Source organism: Rutidosis leptorrhynchoides, chromosome 10 (assembly GCF_046630445.1).
Source record: "Rutidosis leptorrhynchoides isolate AG116_Rl617_1_P2 chromosome 10, CSIRO_AGI_Rlap_v1, whole genome shotgun sequence".
NCBI classification, from domain to species: Eukaryota; Viridiplantae; Streptophyta; class Magnoliopsida; order Asterales; family Asteraceae; genus Rutidosis; species Rutidosis leptorrhynchoides.
The window spans coordinates 1,713,931-1,729,947 of record NC_092342.1 but is presented as its reverse complement, the minus strand read 5'-3'; the positions used below and the strand labels follow the sequence as shown (position 1 = coordinate 1,729,947).

The window sequence follows — 16,017 nt, the reverse complement described above, 5'->3', positions numbered from 1 at the left end:
GTTCGGGGGTATATTTGTGAATCAAACATAGTGTTTATCATCTCCGTTACGTCTACGTACTTTCCTACAATATTGAATCTCAATACTGATACGTAAGCACTCATATCTTATCTTTTATATATTAATTATGTATCCATGTCTAGTGCTCGAGTATATATATTTATATATGCTTGTATGCTAAATTTCATCATTAAATAGTTTATAATGAATCACTAATTAAATACATATATTACTGGTAAAGGTATATGATATACATGTTTTTGAAAAGCTGGCGAAAAATCAATAACTTTTCATTTAGATATCGAATAGTTTCGACGAACGGATTAAAAGATATGATCAACTGAATTATGATTGACGTTAATTGAAATTGCTTTTGAATCTGCAATTAAGATTTAAACAACTTGTTTACGAGACTGATAAAGTGAACTTTTATATATTACCAACCGAGTAAATGAATCCTTATATAAAGCACGTCTCGTTTTGTTAAGCAACTGTCAAAATTGACTTTTTAAAATGACTGTGGATAACTATTGTATGTCGATCTCGAGCATTAGGATTGTGATACACTATGACCTGACCTAGCTTGATAGACATTTATTGACCAACATATGTTCTCTAGGTTGAGATCTATGATTATTTGGTAATCCGAGTTTCGGTCACATTACGATGAACAACTTTATGTGCTGCTAAGGTGAGTTTCATTTGCTCCCTTTTTAATTGCTTTTGCAATATACATTTTTGAGCTGAGAATACATGCACTTTATTTTAAACGTAATGGATACAAGTACATACTAAATTCTACACCGAGTTTGAACCGAAAATCCCTTAGCTTTGGTAACTAGTAACTGCCGGTTATAAGAACTGGTGGGCGCGAGTAGTTATATATGGATCCATAGGGCTTGATATCCCCGTCCGAGCTAGAGCACTAGCCTTTTAACGGACGTATGCTATTTGAGAAGCGTACACGTTGGTTTACGTGTATTATTAAGATGATTATACAAAGGGTACAAATTATATATACGTTAAGTTTAGTTACCAGGGTGCTCAATTTCGTAGAATAATTTGATAAACGTTTCGGATGAAACAACTGAAATCTTGTGATCCACCTTTATATACAGATTATGCGCAACATTAAAACTATGAACTCACCAACCTTTGTGTTGACACTTGTTAGCATGTTTATTCTCAGGTTTCCTAGAAGTCTTCAGCTGTTTGCTTATATGTTAGACAAGCTATGTGCATGAAGTCTTACATGGCATATTTTTCAAGAAAACGTTGCATTCACCAAATCATCACCATGTATCTTATTTTGACTGCATTGTCAACGGAAGTACTATTGTAAACCATTATTTTAGGTGATTGTCTATATGTAGAAATCATCATATGTTGAAAATCTTTGATTTAAATATTCATTTATGGTGTGCCTTTTCAAAAGAATGCAATATTTACAAAACGTATCATATAGAGGTCAAATACCTCACAATGAAATCGATGAATGACGTGTCCGTCCATATGGATTTGGAGCGATCATCACAGTTATTAAGATTTATGAAAAGAAAATGGTTTTGTACACGAGATAGGTGTACTGTATTTAAATCTTGTGGTTTATCAAAATTACTGAATCTTATGGTTTTACAATAAACTTATGAACTCACCAACCTTTTGGTTGACACTTTTAAAACATGTTTATTCTCAGGTCTGAAAGAAATCTTCCACTGTGCATTTTCTCACTTTAAAGATATTACATGGAGTCGTTCATGGAATATAGAGGTCAATACCTCGCAATGGGACCAACTGTTGAAGACTTCGTCCAGGTGGATTAGGACGGGTCGTCTCATTAAAAATTTAGCCTGAAATATTTAGCATTTTTACAAAGCGTCTGTTTTGCGTAAAGTTAGTTACGTTATGTTCGTAAAATTATGTCGAATTGATCTGTGACGTCGGAGAAATTTAACTCGCGGCGAACGGGAATATACGGCCGGTTAAAAATTTTGGGTGGAATTTCTTTTATTTCTTTTAATAAAATGGTGATGTTATATTTTGTATCCTTGTTGAGGGGAGGAAATGTGTGTGTGTTAAATGTTGGAGGGGTGAAAATGTAATTTATTATGTTGGTGTCGTTTTAAATCAATTTGGGCATCCGACGACCAAATTTTGGCTGGCAATTAGTAGTATAAGGTAATGATAAGATGAGAAGATAATGCGTAATATTTGTACGCATATTTGCATTTTTGGTACGTACATTTTTTGTTATTTTTTTAATAAAATATATAGTCCGTATAAAAAAAGTGATCGGTGTGTTTCAACAGCGCCTAGCTCCCATTTCCACCAATGACCAATCACATGTGTTTACCAAAAATGTATGTACCAAAAACGTAAATATGCGTACAAAATACAATAATTAAAGTATACGTACAATTTTAATTTTTTTTTAAAAAGCAATTCATTTATATAAAAAACTCAAAGAAGAAACCTCCAAGCTGCACAAACAGAACGCAACCAGTGGCGGAACTTGAAGTTTTTTTTAATGGGAGGGCCAAGATCCGCGAAATTATAAATGTCTTTCTTTATTGATAATAAACCTTTAAAATCACACAGACGAGTGTGATTTTACGACAAGTGTAAAAATGAAAATTTTAGCCCACTGAGTTTCGAGTGTTTGAGATTTTGAATCAGTTAAATATGAGTTCGTATGAAAGATATATGATCAAAACGGTTATAATTCTCAAATTCTGCGAGTCTTTACCATTTTGGTCATATCTTTTTCATACGAACTCCGATTTAGTTGATTCAAACACCTAAACGTCCGTAACTCAGAGGACTACAAATCTAAGTGCTTATCCAAACCTTTAGGGTGGCCACCGTCCTCCTTTGTCCCTTAATAATTCCGCCCGTGAACGCAACCAAGGAGACATGTACAGTTCGCAAAATCACAGTTCGCACAATTTAGTATACATGTTCGCTATTGCTAACTAACAAGACGTTAAGCTAACAATTAACATACAAAACATTGAGGATTATGCAACCAATTATGCCAATCGATTTTTGTTGTTTTACACCTCTTCGCGATCCATTCGGTCTTCACTTGAATTTCGCACAACACAACGGGAGCATTCCAACATTTGTTTTTGAAGACTTTTTGGTTCCTATTACTCAATATGAGATATCCACATGACCAAAGTACCGCTTGCCAAATCTTTTCTCCTAGGTCCGTCATAGATGTGTTTGAGTTTCCTAGGAAAATTTCATTGACACCCAATGACGATGTCATGCTTATACCCCACCAATCGAACACCTTGAGCCAAATATCATACGCATATTTACAAAGTATACTTACAATTACAATTACAATTACAAACATTATAGTATATAGTAAAAGTAAATAAAAAGCTATATGTAAAATAAAAAAAGTTGATGGGAGCGGGGTTATTATCGCTGCATCGGCATAGTCGAAACGGGAGATGATCGCAACGGGTGGTTTAGTCCCCTCGGGTGATCCCAATCATTGTTAAAAAAAAAAGTTGAAAGTGATAAGAGATATCACGAATCACATTCATGAATCATGATATTTGAATATTGCCATTTGCCATAAAGTATGAAATAAAGATACATTTTAGGTAAAGAAAACGGTGGGAATCAATTGTATTGAAAAACAACAATAGAATTCAAATTCATTTTTTCCTATTGATGTTATATACTCCATTATTTATTATTTATATTTATTTAAATTTATATAATACGGGGAGAGATCAAGTGTTAAGTGGTACTTGGTGGGATAAGAGGATAAGTGATTTTATGATTTTTATATCTTTAGTTCTACAGCTCCGATTTAAAAAAAAATTGCTGGTATCTATTTTCATTGTATAGATTCAGAAAAAAAATAATTTTTTTTTAACTGGACCGTTAAGATGCATCTGATGCATGTTATCCGCTGTTTGATGCATGTTAACTGCTTTTCGTGCATCAGATGCATCTTAACAAAAAATAACGAAAAAATGACTTTTGATTAAAAAATAACAGTGTTTAGGGTTTAGTAATTAGGGTTTACTAATTAGTGTTTATAAATTAGGGTTTAGAGTTTAGAAATTAGGGTTTTAGAACGAGTTTTTAAAAAATACTTCATCAAAATCAAACACAAACAATGTCTCATCCGAATAAAGTAACTTATTTTTAGGACTTTAAAAAAAATAAAAAATAAAGTAACTTTAGATCATCTTTTTATTTATTGCAATTTTCTATTTTTAGGATTGTAATCGTATTTTTATTAATAATTTTAGTGTGTTTTATTAAATTTATTTATTATTGTAATTACAAAATAATAATATAATTAATTAAACAAAATAAGTTAAATACAAGAAAAATGAAAAAGAAATAAAAAATAACCACCTCTACCCAGCAACACGTCACTCACGCCAACACGCCCTCACGTTAAATATGATCTAATTACTAGTTTACTAGTATCAAGCACCTTACTCCTATCCAAATACACGACAGAACCTCCATCATTGTCATCATTGTTAAAGATGTTTAATACCTTATTCTTTCTTTGAAGGGCATAAAAGGGCATAAACCGGACTACTAATTATTATATTCCCTCTCTTTTACGGTTTTACCTCTCCACTCTCGGTAGGGTTTTATTCTCACCCTCTCAAACAGTGAAACCCTTCTTATACATACACAATCATCATCATCTTCTTCATATATATCTGTATACTCACCCAAATTGAGAGGCATTTCAAACAGATTAAGGAAATGGATGCTTATGCATTGCATCTAGCTATGGCGGCACTATTTGGAGCTTCATTTGTTGCTGTTTCCTCATACTATATGCACCGTAAAACCCTAAATCAGTTATTGGAGTTTGCCAAAACTCTTGAAAAAGAAACACAAGATGTTGAACAAGATTTGTTGCAGCATTACCCCAACAAGTACAATAGTATCCCGCCGCAACGACGGAGCCAGGGCGGCCGGAGAACTGGAAATTCTCGCCGGACTGCGACTTCGTTACCAGACGTTGCGACTGATGATGCTATTCCTTTGGGGTTGCCTAGACTTCATACTCTTCATGAAGGTATATAAATGATCCTTTTTTTTCTGTATTTTGTTTTAAGTTATTTTTTATCATGTTTAATTTGTGACTTAAATTAAAATAAATAAATAAACTCCGTATGATGTTTGTTTAGGTCTTTATGATTTTCTGGTTAACTTTTTTGGAATTAAGTGTGTATAATTGCTACTTTTGTAAAATTTAAATTATAAAGTGCGAAGCTGTGTAGTTGTATTGATCCATTTTTCATTTTCTAACGAAGCTTTTTTTGTCTTTTTTTCCTTCGGTTTTTATTAATTATATATATATATTTTTTTTGTGGAATGTTAAATACTACAGTACTCCGTATGAATTAATGATGCTATTTATTGCTTTAAAAAATAAATTTAGTTGTGTGCAGAAACCTACTTGGCATTTATCCACATTGTTCTCAAGTATCAAATGTTATCTTGCTTCAATCACAATGGCCCCTTGATTGTTGTGGACTTGTTTTTGGTGTTTAATAAGTTGTAGAAGTTAGGTTTCTAATGGTTGACTGCTTTCTATTGTTGTAGGAAAAGCTACTGCCCCTACAGGGTTGTCCAAGCGAGCTTCACTCGTAATTAGAGGTGCATCTCCAAAGTCTCCAGTTGCTGGTACAAGTGCGCTTGAAAGTGTTGAAGAATCTGAAGAAGATGTTGATGTGAATGAAAATGTTAATCATAATAATTCAGATATTACATACCTACGCACCAATGGGAACACGGTATACATTTAATTTTAATGCTATATGATAAAAATCTGTTTCGTTTTATGTCAGACACATGTCATGTTCTGTTTTTTGATTTTACAATTGTTTACTTAATAATTTGTTTGGGATATCAAATGAAATGAGCAGGGCCCACCAGAGAGTGCAAATAGTGATGCAAATGGTGAAAAAGTTGCCATAAAGTTGGCTTCTTCTTTGATAAGGTCACATAGTGTATCTGGTGACCTACATGGTGTTCAACCTGATCCTGTAGCTGCTGATATTCTTAGAAAGGAGCCAGAGCAGGAAACCTTCACACGCCTTAAGATTAGTCCTAATGGTACCTACTCCTATTTATTTATTTATTTATTTATTTGGTAGTTTATTTATTTGGTTCACTATTTCTATGTTGAAACATTTGTTATTCGTCCTTTTAGTATGGAGATTATTTAATTAATACAATTTTTTTATAACTTGTTTGATGCCTACTAAAGTTACGTATAATAATAAACAGTTATACACAAACACAAGAGACTATGAGTCTTGCAGTTAGTTAGTTAAGCTTAGTTTTTGTTGACAAAGAATTATTATTAATTTTAATTGCAGAGACACCGTCAGTTGAGGAGGCAGAGGTGTACATGTGTTTACAGGTTTGCCTTGAAATGAGAGTGTGTTATGTGTTCAGGGAAAGTATTCCTCCATGGGAGAAAGAGGTGATATCTGATCCTAGTACTCCCAAACGAAATCCAAATCCTTTTGGTTATGCTCCTGAAATTAAATCTGATGTGAGTTTTTAGTTCATCAAAGTGTATATATTATTATCTTGTACTTGCCATTGATTCATTTGAAACAATGATTGTTGATTTAACTTTTCTTCAATGTTACAGCACTACTTTGAAATGGAAGATGGAGTCGTTCACGTGTATGCAAATAAAGACTGTAAGATCCTGTGAATCCTAATGGTGGTACTTAATAATGTCTTTAAATTGATTGACTAGTGAAGTTTTCAGTTGTTTTCTTCTTATTATTCAGCAAAAGAGAAGCTTTTTCCTGTTGCTGATGCAACAACTTTTTTTACCGACCTGCATCACATTCTCAAAGTGATGGCTGCTGGGGATACACGAACTGTATGCCATCACCGCCTTGGTCTTCTTGAACAGGTACACACTTTTTTTTTCTAGGCGTTTATCATGTTTTGCGTTGTATTTTTGAAGTCATAAGATATCATCTGACTTTGATAACCTTCTATTTCAAATATCCATCTAGAAATTTAACCTTCATCTGATGCTAAATGCGGACAAAGAATTTCTAGCTCAAAAAAGTGCGCCACATCGTGATTTTTATAATGTCCGGAAAGTTGATACTCATGTTCATCATTCTGCATGCATGAACCAAAAACATCTGTTGAGGTTCATAAAGTCCAAGCTGAGGAAAGAACCTGATGAGGTGCTTTGTCAGTTTTTTATTTTTTATTTTTTAATTCATTCATTTATCTTTGTTATATTAATATCTGGTTTCGACTTCTATAATTCTTGTCTTTTAAAAAAAAAAAATTATTTTTAGGTTGTTATATTTCGGGATGGAACGTATCTAACTTTAAGAGAAGTTTTTGAGAGCTTGGATTTAACTGGGTAATAACCTACTTTCATTTTGGTTTTTCTATTAAAATCAATTAATGATGCATCATCTGCAGCTCAAAGCTCAAAAGCTGTAGTATTAGTCTAATGGTAGTCAGATTTCATCATGCAGTTACGACCTGAATGTTGATCTGTTAGACGTGCATGCTGACAAGAGCACGTTTCATCGTTTTGACAAATTCAATCTCAAGTACAATCCTTGTGGTCAGAGTAGGCTGCGGGAGATATTTTTGAAGCAAGATAATCTCATCCAGGGTTAGCTCCTTTCATATGTTTTCAACTTATCGAATCATAAATTTAATACCCCACAATCTAAGGGGGGAAAAGAACTTGTAACATATAATATTTGTTTCAGGCCGCTTTCTTGCCGAGTTAACGAAACAAGTATTCACAGATCTTGAGGCGAGTAAATATCAAGTAAGTTCCGTATCCTGGTACCGTATCATGATTTATGGTTTTTTCTATGATTTATGTCTATTATTATTATAATCATAACGATTCTTCAGTTGATGTGGTCTACTACTAATTACTAAACTGAATCTCATCTATCTGCTCTATCGAACGATGGTTCTTGTAGTTAGTTCCGAGTCATATAATTTTGACGACTCAGTTTTAAACAATGTTGCTTGTACGTACGTACAGATGGCTGAATACAGAATATCGATATACGGGAGAAAGCAAAGTGAGTGGGACAATTTGGCTAGTTGGATTGTGAACAATGAACTTTACAGTGAAAATGTTGTATGGCTAATTCAGGTATACACAGACTGGACCAATAAAATAAAATTACCTTTCGTGGGGGGCATTAATTTTTATTTTTCAAATGTATCGACTATATTATATCAATGCTAGCTTGTTTACTATCACCGCTGATATGAAATTGTATGTTCAATTTGAAATATATATGTACATAGTGAGTAGTGACATACTCATCATCACTTTGCTTATATCTGATATGTACTATTTTTCAGCTGCCTCGACTTTACAATATATACAAGGAAATGGGTATTGTCACATCATTTCAGACCATTCTTGACAATGTTTTCCTTCCTCTTTTTGAGGTGACCGTCGACCCGGATTCACATCCTCAGCTGCATGTTTTCTTGAAACAGGTTTGACTCTCAAAAATTCCCGCTTTTGATACACCTTTGTCTAAAGCTACATTTCTCCCTCTTTCAGTATATACTATTAAGATTGTATATATAATAATTAGAGTGCCCAAGGTTGTCAATGGTACTATTCCTACATCACATACTTGGTTTGTCTCTATAATTTGATACATAATTTCTTACGATGTTCTAAGATCATATTTTTTTTTTTTTTTTAAAAATGGCAGGTTGTAGGATTGGATTTGGTGGATGACGAGAGCAAGCCAGAACGACGACCTACAAAGCACATGCCAACACCGGAACAATGGACCAATCAATTTAACCCTGCCTTTGCATACTATGTATATTATTGTTATGCTAACCTTTATACACTAAACAAGGTAACTAATACATGAAGTTTTTTAAACTGTCAAACCGACATATCGGTGTTAAACTTATGAATTCTGGGTGTAATGATTTTTTTTTTTTGTGACAGCTCCGTGAATCAAAAGGAATGAATACCATAAGATTTCGCCCTCATTGTGGGGAGGTATGCATACCATAGCATATAGCAGACACCTTCACCTTTATTATTATTAGTATTAGTAATTAGTAAATTAGTAATTAGTATATTGATTAATTGGTTGCTGACTTACGTAATGATTTTATGTACGTATGGATTAGGCTGGCGACGTTGATCATCTTGCTGCTGCATTCCTTACTACTCATAACATTGCACATGGGATCAACTTGAGAAAGTCCCCTGTACTTCAATATTTGTATTACCTTGCCCAGGTAACACACAGAGTTTACTGATTAATTTTCTTTTGATTTGTTGACCTTCTATCTGTCGGTCGGTCGATCTGATCTGATCTGATCTGATCTATCTATCTAACTAATCTATCTAACTAATCTAATCTAATCTTATCTTATCTTATCTATCTATCTTATCTATCTATCTAAAAGTATAATATATTTAAATGAAGGTATAATAATATTTGATATTTGTTACTATTACTACTTTGTGGTCAGATTGGTCTTTGTATGTCTCCTTTGAGCAACAACTCGTTATTTCTGGATTATCACCGGAACCCTTTCCCTACGTTTTTTCTACGAGGCCTTAATGTTTCGTTATCTACCGATGACCCCTTGCAAATACACCTAACAAAGGAACCATTGGTGGAGGAGTACAGCATTGCTGCTTCTGTAAGCATTACTGACTTCCTGTTTTTGTCAAGAATATTTATTATATTTATATAGAGGGAGGCAGTTTCAATTTATTTAAAATCTGAACGGGTTAATTTGTGTTGTGTGTCATCTCACACGGGTCATATTGCCATTTTAGTGTTTGATGCATTTAGGTGGTGGGGGTGATCTACTAACACTATTATCGTTTGTTTCACAGGTGTGGAAATTAAGTTCCTGTGATCTCTGTGAGATTGCACGTAATTCTGTATACCAATCAGGTTTCTCACATGCTCTCAAGGTACACTTTTCATCCTTCAAGTCTTGGCTGACTAAAAAAAAGAAGATTAGTACATATCTTTATGGTCTGCGCATGCTAACTGTCTCGGGAGATGATGTAATCAGTAACTGATTTTCTTGTTATTTTTTTTACAAGCAGTCTCACTGGATTGGGCAGGAGTACTACAAGAAAGGACCAGAAGGAAATGACATTCACAAGACTAATGTACCACATATCCGACTTGAATTTCGTGATATGGTATGTAGTAGTTTATGTTGCTTCAGTCTATTCTGTGACTTTATTTTCGAGTAATTAGAGTAAAGTGAAAACAAGACATAGGGTCATACAAATAAACACATAGTAGGTTTGTAAATTGGTTGATATATAATGCTGCATAATTTTCTAGAGATGGGAAGAATGTTGTATATATGTGTGCGTCATGATGATAGTAGTTTGTAGTATTGACTGACTGACTGGCTGGCTGATGCACAACAGATCTGGAGAGAGGAGATGCAGCAAATTTACTTAGGGAAGGCACCTTTACCTCATTACATTCAGACTTAGCGCGCTCGCACACCCACCTACCCTTCATATATGTCATGTGATTCCGTCATTTGTGGTTTTCTAAAGGTGCGTGGATTATTATTTCTTTATCCTAAAAGAAAAAACACCATGCAACAAAATATAATTTGCAGATGAGATTCCAAACCGATTTTACATTTTACCTCTGTTAAAGTTGCAGTTTTAGGTTTGCCAAAATGTGAATCGCTTTGGAATCTCATAGATAGGGGACATGAAACCTGTTGTTTAATCTGTTTCCCTTTAAAGCCATGTTTTGCGGATCTGACCAACAAACAGATCATTGTTGGTTCTAGTTTTCTTTCAACTGAAACAATGTAATTGCCTTTTCTTAACCAGCCGCCTGCAGATAGTTTAAGGATTATATATATATATATGTGCTGTTCCCATGACCAGCTTTTAGTGACATGATCGTAATAATAGGGAGCTGAGACTTAGTACTACGCCCCTCAAGCTTAACAGCTAGCTATTAATTGTGGGTCAACTCCAGAGTTTAGTGAAAGCTTTAGTTCAAACCTGGGTTCAGCCATGTAAGTGTAAATTGTTAGGAGTCTTCATGACCCGAAATATTCTAACAATAATAATAATAATAATCACATGATGATCTTTGATCTGGGTTTCGGTACTGTCACAATGGTCCGCCGAATAATCTAAATCAAAATATCTATTTATTTCAAGACTGATCATTTTTCTAGTAGTAGAGAGCATTTGCTGTCCACAAACCATCATTCTATCGTTTACATTCTCCTTTACTCATGTTAGATTTAGTTTGTCGTTGTGTATTGACTCGCTTTACAATTTTGGTTTGTTGGTAATTTTTGTTTTTATTATGTGTGTTCGATATATCCCACTCCAAATGTCTGAATACACAACATTCGAACAACCTGCCTTTTGGGTTTGGGTATTGAGTAATGTTTTTTAAAATTTTGGCTAGTTTGGATACCGGATATGAAATTGGTTTTTAGACTTTTTATTTATTTTATATTACTTGGTGTATGATGTAAGGAAATGGTAAATGGTATTACGAGCTTTGTTTCCAGGTCTGAAAAAGGGTATATTTGGCATTTTTTTAGTTAACCAAATTGAGGTTTGTATGCTTATGACATACATACGCGGATCATCCAACTAACTTACGATCGTTAAAAAAATTGTTAAGCATAGTCATGTGCGGAGGGTACAATAGTCTTTTGATTTCTTCTTTCATGAGTCTTTTTATTACTTGGAAATAACAACTTGTACCATAATCATTTTTATTTGTAATAAAATTACCTACCCAAATCTCTATCATAATCCCTGACATAAAAACAAAATCATCTACAAACAATTAAAAATTATCATGGAATACCCTAATATTGTATAAACAAGTATATGATCTAATATTAAACCAAGGAATTTTTCGTGTATACCCTAATATTGTTTCATGTTTGTGAAACCACACCCGAAAAAACTTTCATATACACAGTTATAAATTCCTGCGTGAATGAAACATAATTATGAAGATTACGGGATCTCGTTTTCCATCTTCATCATCCACCATATCGGATAACTGGAGACCGGAAACCTATTGGTGGTGGGGTTTTGATAACATGACTGGAGTTATTAATTTCCAGAGTCAGTGGGATTCAAACGAATCCAGAATCGACGGGATTTGTATGAATCTCATTGATTCAGGATTCGTTTGCATCCCATTGACTCTGTTGATTCCGAATTCGTTTGAATCTCATTGATTGACTGTGGATTCGTTTGATTCAAATTGTTAAGCTTTTTACTTCGTTTGGCCTATCTCAAAATACATTGTGTTATCAAAAACTATTTTATAAAATATATACAATTGGTTCTTAGTATTATTTAAAGCTTTCATACGTAATATTTCAAAACAACTCGCTTTAATATAAATAAACACTTTTTTTGTAATACAATTATAGTTTATTTCCTTTTATTCGTATCCGCGCACTGGGCCTTTCGCTCAATCTCATTTCTTTCCATGCGGCAGGTATTCAAGGATCGCAAGGAACGGAGCTAAAGGAATTTGAAGAAGCCGAAAAGTAAGCTCAAGATTCATTTCATTATTAGTTTCATTATTATTTAAATTTAAATTTTGTAATGCACTGTTGGTTTATTTGAAGGATTTTAATGTTTCGTTTATTAGAAATTTGAAATAAAGGAATTATACTGTTATTGATTATCGTTAATGCGACATCCGTTTTCACCTACGAATGGGTCGTTACATTTACATAATTACATCCTTACATTTGTTATCTGAAGTGACAACATTATTGATCCAACTTTATGGAGTGAATGAGCAACCCACTTTAATACGGAGATGATATGAATCTCTAAAAAACGATTGCAACGGTTGTCAAACTTGGCTCAAAACTGCAAATGTATTTAACTACGCTATGTAACACGGCATATACTTTTACTCTTTTATGCCTAAAGCTTAAACACATGTCATTTTGAAAATGCCCAACTGAACCTACTACACTAATGCGATCAATGTGTCCGTCGCATATCGCCTATGAATATGATACCACGAGTGCAAAATTCAATCAAGCTGAATAACTTTAACCATATCCATTGCTAAATTAGTTACAAACCGCTCATTTTACTATGTTTACCATTATATGTGACACGCAGGTATAAAAATTTTATGTGGATGTATTTTTCATTTCATCATTAAATGAATAAAATAATGTAAAATAATGTATGGATTATTGAAAAATTTTGAGCCCTTTAAGAATTTTGGGCCTTGTGCGATTGCCACATGCACTCGCACACCCTTTAAGACGCTCGTGAGTTAATAGTAGGCGTATTAAACAACATGTTAAACAAGTAGCAGCTGAACAAAACAACATAATTATAGCAAATACAAAAGAAACTGCCGACAACCTTCACGATTACATCCCAAGCAAGAGAAGGTGTTACCCATAGATTCGATCAATGAGAACAACCAAGATGAAGATTAAACAGCAACAACGGCAAAGAAGAGGCCAGCTCAGCTGGAACCGAAGCAACCGAGTAATAACAATTATACTCCGTAGTAAAATATTAATCGTCCTACAGATAAGAGCTTTTAATTATAAAAGAGCTCTTGAAAATTGAAAGTTATATTTGATTACTTTACAATAGTCAGAATAGCAACACATGGTATATATTTTGTCCGTTTCTCCAGCTTCTTTACTTACAGTTACACAAATACTTGCCATCAATCAAAGTTTCCGATTAAAAAAATAAAACCAACGCGGTGGACAAATCGCTTACGTGTCACTCAAACACCAACTTCCCTCTTACCAGGGTTTCTCCATCTGTCACTTTTCTCCCAATCTTCCACTTGTATTTATCCTCCATCCAGTCCAGATAATTATTATCAACCACAAAATATCCAAGAATAACTAAAAATATCTTCACCACCGGCACGTTATAAATCATCATCACTTAATCTCTCTTTTTTCTGGTAAATTTTAATTTTCATTTTTGACTCCGGCCAAAATGTCGACTAAATCACGAACAACAGTCAAAACGAATGTAACGGAGTTCCGAAGTTTCTTCAACGGATGGTTAGTTCGTCAACAGAATTATCTCCAAGAGCTTCGATCGACATTACGAACATGCGATGAGACTACTTCCAATGATGACGATGATCTTCGTGGTTTAATTGCTCGTGTTTTAGCTCATTATCAACAGTATTATGAACAAAAATCGCGTATTGCCAATCATGATGTTTCCCTAGTATTCTCACCCCCCTGGTTTTCGTCGTTTGAACGGAGTTTTTTCTGGATTGCCGGATTTAAACCTGGATTAGCGTTTCGTATCGTAATGGGATCCGTTCCGGATATGGATCAGGTATATAATGTAAATGTAAATTAAACTTATCGCCTGTATCTATTCTATTTAACGATTTAATAGCGAGTGTAATTCGATCAAAACATAGTAGTATAAAGGCGTTAATTGATTGATTACATTATACAGTATTTATTGTAGTACGGACGTAATTGGTCAATTAGGTCTACTTACACATTCGATTTACACGATGACGATGATGATTATAATTATAAAATTAGGATCAGGAAGAGCGAATGGAGAGATTGAAATCGGAGACGAAAATGGAGGAGAAGGAATTGGAAAAGGAGATGGCGAAAGTCCAGGAAAGTGTGGCGGCACCGCCGATTGTGGAGTTCACGAGAGGTGAGATATCGATTGTTGATGGAAAATACGATGAAATGGAAACGGCGATTGAAGCGTTAAGAGGTGAGATGGAAGTTGTATTAGGCAACGCTGATATGTTGAGAACCAGAACAGCGGAGAGAGTGGTGGAGATACTAACGCCGGTGCAGAATATTAAGTTCCTAACGGCGGTGACGGAGTTACAAATGAAAATTAGAATGTGGGGACAACAGATTGACGGTGATACACCACGATGATCCACTCTGTAACCGTTTTTTGTGCTTTCTTTTTTTGTTAGGTACCCCAAAAAAAAAAAAAAAAACCCCGTATGTGAAAAAGAATATATACACATATAGTAGTATGGAGTAGTATTTCTTAGGTCGTTTTTGTTTTTGCTATATTTGATGAAGCAAAGCAACATAATATACGTAGTAGTAGTTTTTGTTGGACGTTTTTTCGTAGATATGTTTGTACAAGCAATGAAACATTGTGGTGCATATTGTCAAAGTATAATTTTATAATAAGCAGCATCGACTGGTCAGTATTAGCTTGTTGAACATTTCCACCACTTCTATTTTGGGACTTAATATTATTCCACTGCATCATTCAAAAACTAGGAGCTTGCTTGACAACAACATGGTTCTCACCTTTAAGCTTAACAGATTACGTACTTCCACAATTTTGGTCATAATAGCTGCAAGTAGTTCATCTACCCTAGTTGCTGCGGAAATGTTTGATGGTGGGGTTTAGGTTGTTTTTCGAAAACTAGTATCGTGGAAGCTTTTGATGGGTCGGTTGCTCAAGGATGCTCGGAAACCGGGGGGTCTAATTTGGCAAGCGGTCGAGTGGTCGTGCGGGTATCTTTTGTGGAAAAGTCGGAACCGGAAGATTTTCAAAAGTAAAGTGTGTTGTGTTCCATCGATAGTAAATGAAATACAAATCTTGAGTTTTGATTGGATCTCTAGAAGATTAAAGCACCGAAGATCGATTGGTGCACGTGGTTATCGAATCCGAATAGTTACTTGGCGATTACATAGTTAAATCAATTGTATGTGTAATGTGTAATGTGCTAACTCAGCATATATTTAAGTGATTAGATTGCGATGTATTAGGAGCTTATGGTGTATGCCGCTACCCATTTGCAGCATCTTGTTTTTGTTTTTTGGTAATGGAAATTTTTATTGCTTTTCAAAAAAAAAAAAAAAAAAAATGTTTGATGTCACATATGAACGAGACAACTCCAGTTAAATGTTTAAATGATTTACGTAAGTGTATCATTGAACGAGATATTGATGTTTATTTAGTGCACA

General features: G+C 34.2%; 2 protein-coding genes across 5 annotated transcripts; both read left to right on the top strand.

The window, feature by feature from the left end:
- The first annotated feature begins 4,595 nt into the window (after positions 1-4,595).
- LOC139873391 (AMP deaminase-like) lies at positions 4,596-12,760 on the top strand. Of its 3 annotated transcripts, none has more exons than XR_011767324.1 (20): positions 4,596-5,071; positions 5,602-5,792; positions 5,925-6,114; positions 6,381-6,559; positions 6,662-6,713; positions 6,807-6,934; positions 7,041-7,220; positions 7,338-7,405; positions 7,524-7,666; positions 7,767-7,828; positions 8,054-8,167; positions 8,383-8,523; positions 8,748-8,900; positions 8,996-9,049; positions 9,184-9,294; positions 9,532-9,705; positions 9,905-9,985; positions 10,124-10,222; positions 10,460-10,594; positions 12,537-12,760. XR_011767324.1 is itself a non-coding variant. In XM_071861325.1 (19 exons), exons 1-19 carry the CDS (start codon positions 4,753-4,755, stop codon positions 10,526-10,528), a joined length of 2,508 nt encoding a protein of 835 aa, XP_071717426.1. In that variant the 5' UTR covers positions 4,596-4,752; the 3' UTR covers positions 10,529-10,850. The 3 variants fall into 3 exon arrangements, 1 of the variants encoding a protein (XP_071717426.1); XR_011767325.1 differs by lacking the exon at positions 12,537-12,760 and adding an exon at positions 10,883-11,730; XM_071861325.1 differs by lacking the exon at positions 12,537-12,760 and having other exon boundaries at positions 10,460-10,850.
- A 1,175-nt stretch (positions 12,761-13,935) lies between these two features.
- LOC139872951 (protein ZW2-like) lies at positions 13,936-15,872 on the top strand. Of its 2 annotated transcripts, none has more exons than XM_071860887.1 (2): positions 13,936-14,386; positions 14,611-15,872. In XM_071860887.1, the coding sequence occupies exons 1-2, from the start codon at positions 14,033-14,035 to the stop codon at positions 14,962-14,964; spliced, it is 708 nt and encodes a 235-aa protein (XP_071716988.1). In that variant the 5' UTR covers positions 13,936-14,032; the 3' UTR covers positions 14,965-15,872. The 2 variants fall into 2 exon arrangements, with proteins under 2 accessions (XP_071716988.1, XP_071716987.1); XM_071860886.1 differs by having other exon boundaries at positions 14,605-15,872.
- Positions 15,873-16,017: the final 145 nt, after the last annotated feature.

Coding starts and splice junctions, on each gene's coding strand:
- LOC139872951 (XM_071860886.1), top strand. CDS start 14,033: ATGTCGACTAAATCACGAACAACAGTCAAAACGAATGTAACGGAGTTC. Junction 14,387..14,604: donor CCGTTCCGGATATGGATCAG/GTATATAATGTA, acceptor TTATAAAATTAG/GATCAGGAAGAGCGAATGGA.
- LOC139873391 (XM_071861325.1), top strand. CDS start 4,753: ATGGATGCTTATGCATTGCATCTAGCTATGGCGGCACTATTTGGAGCT. Junction 7,221..7,337: donor TGAGGAAAGAACCTGATGAG/GTGCTTTGTCAG, acceptor AATTATTTTTAG/GTTGTTATATTTCGGGATGG. Junction 9,050..9,183: donor TTCGCCCTCATTGTGGGGAG/GTATGCATACCA, acceptor CGTATGGATTAG/GCTGGCGACGTTGATCATCT.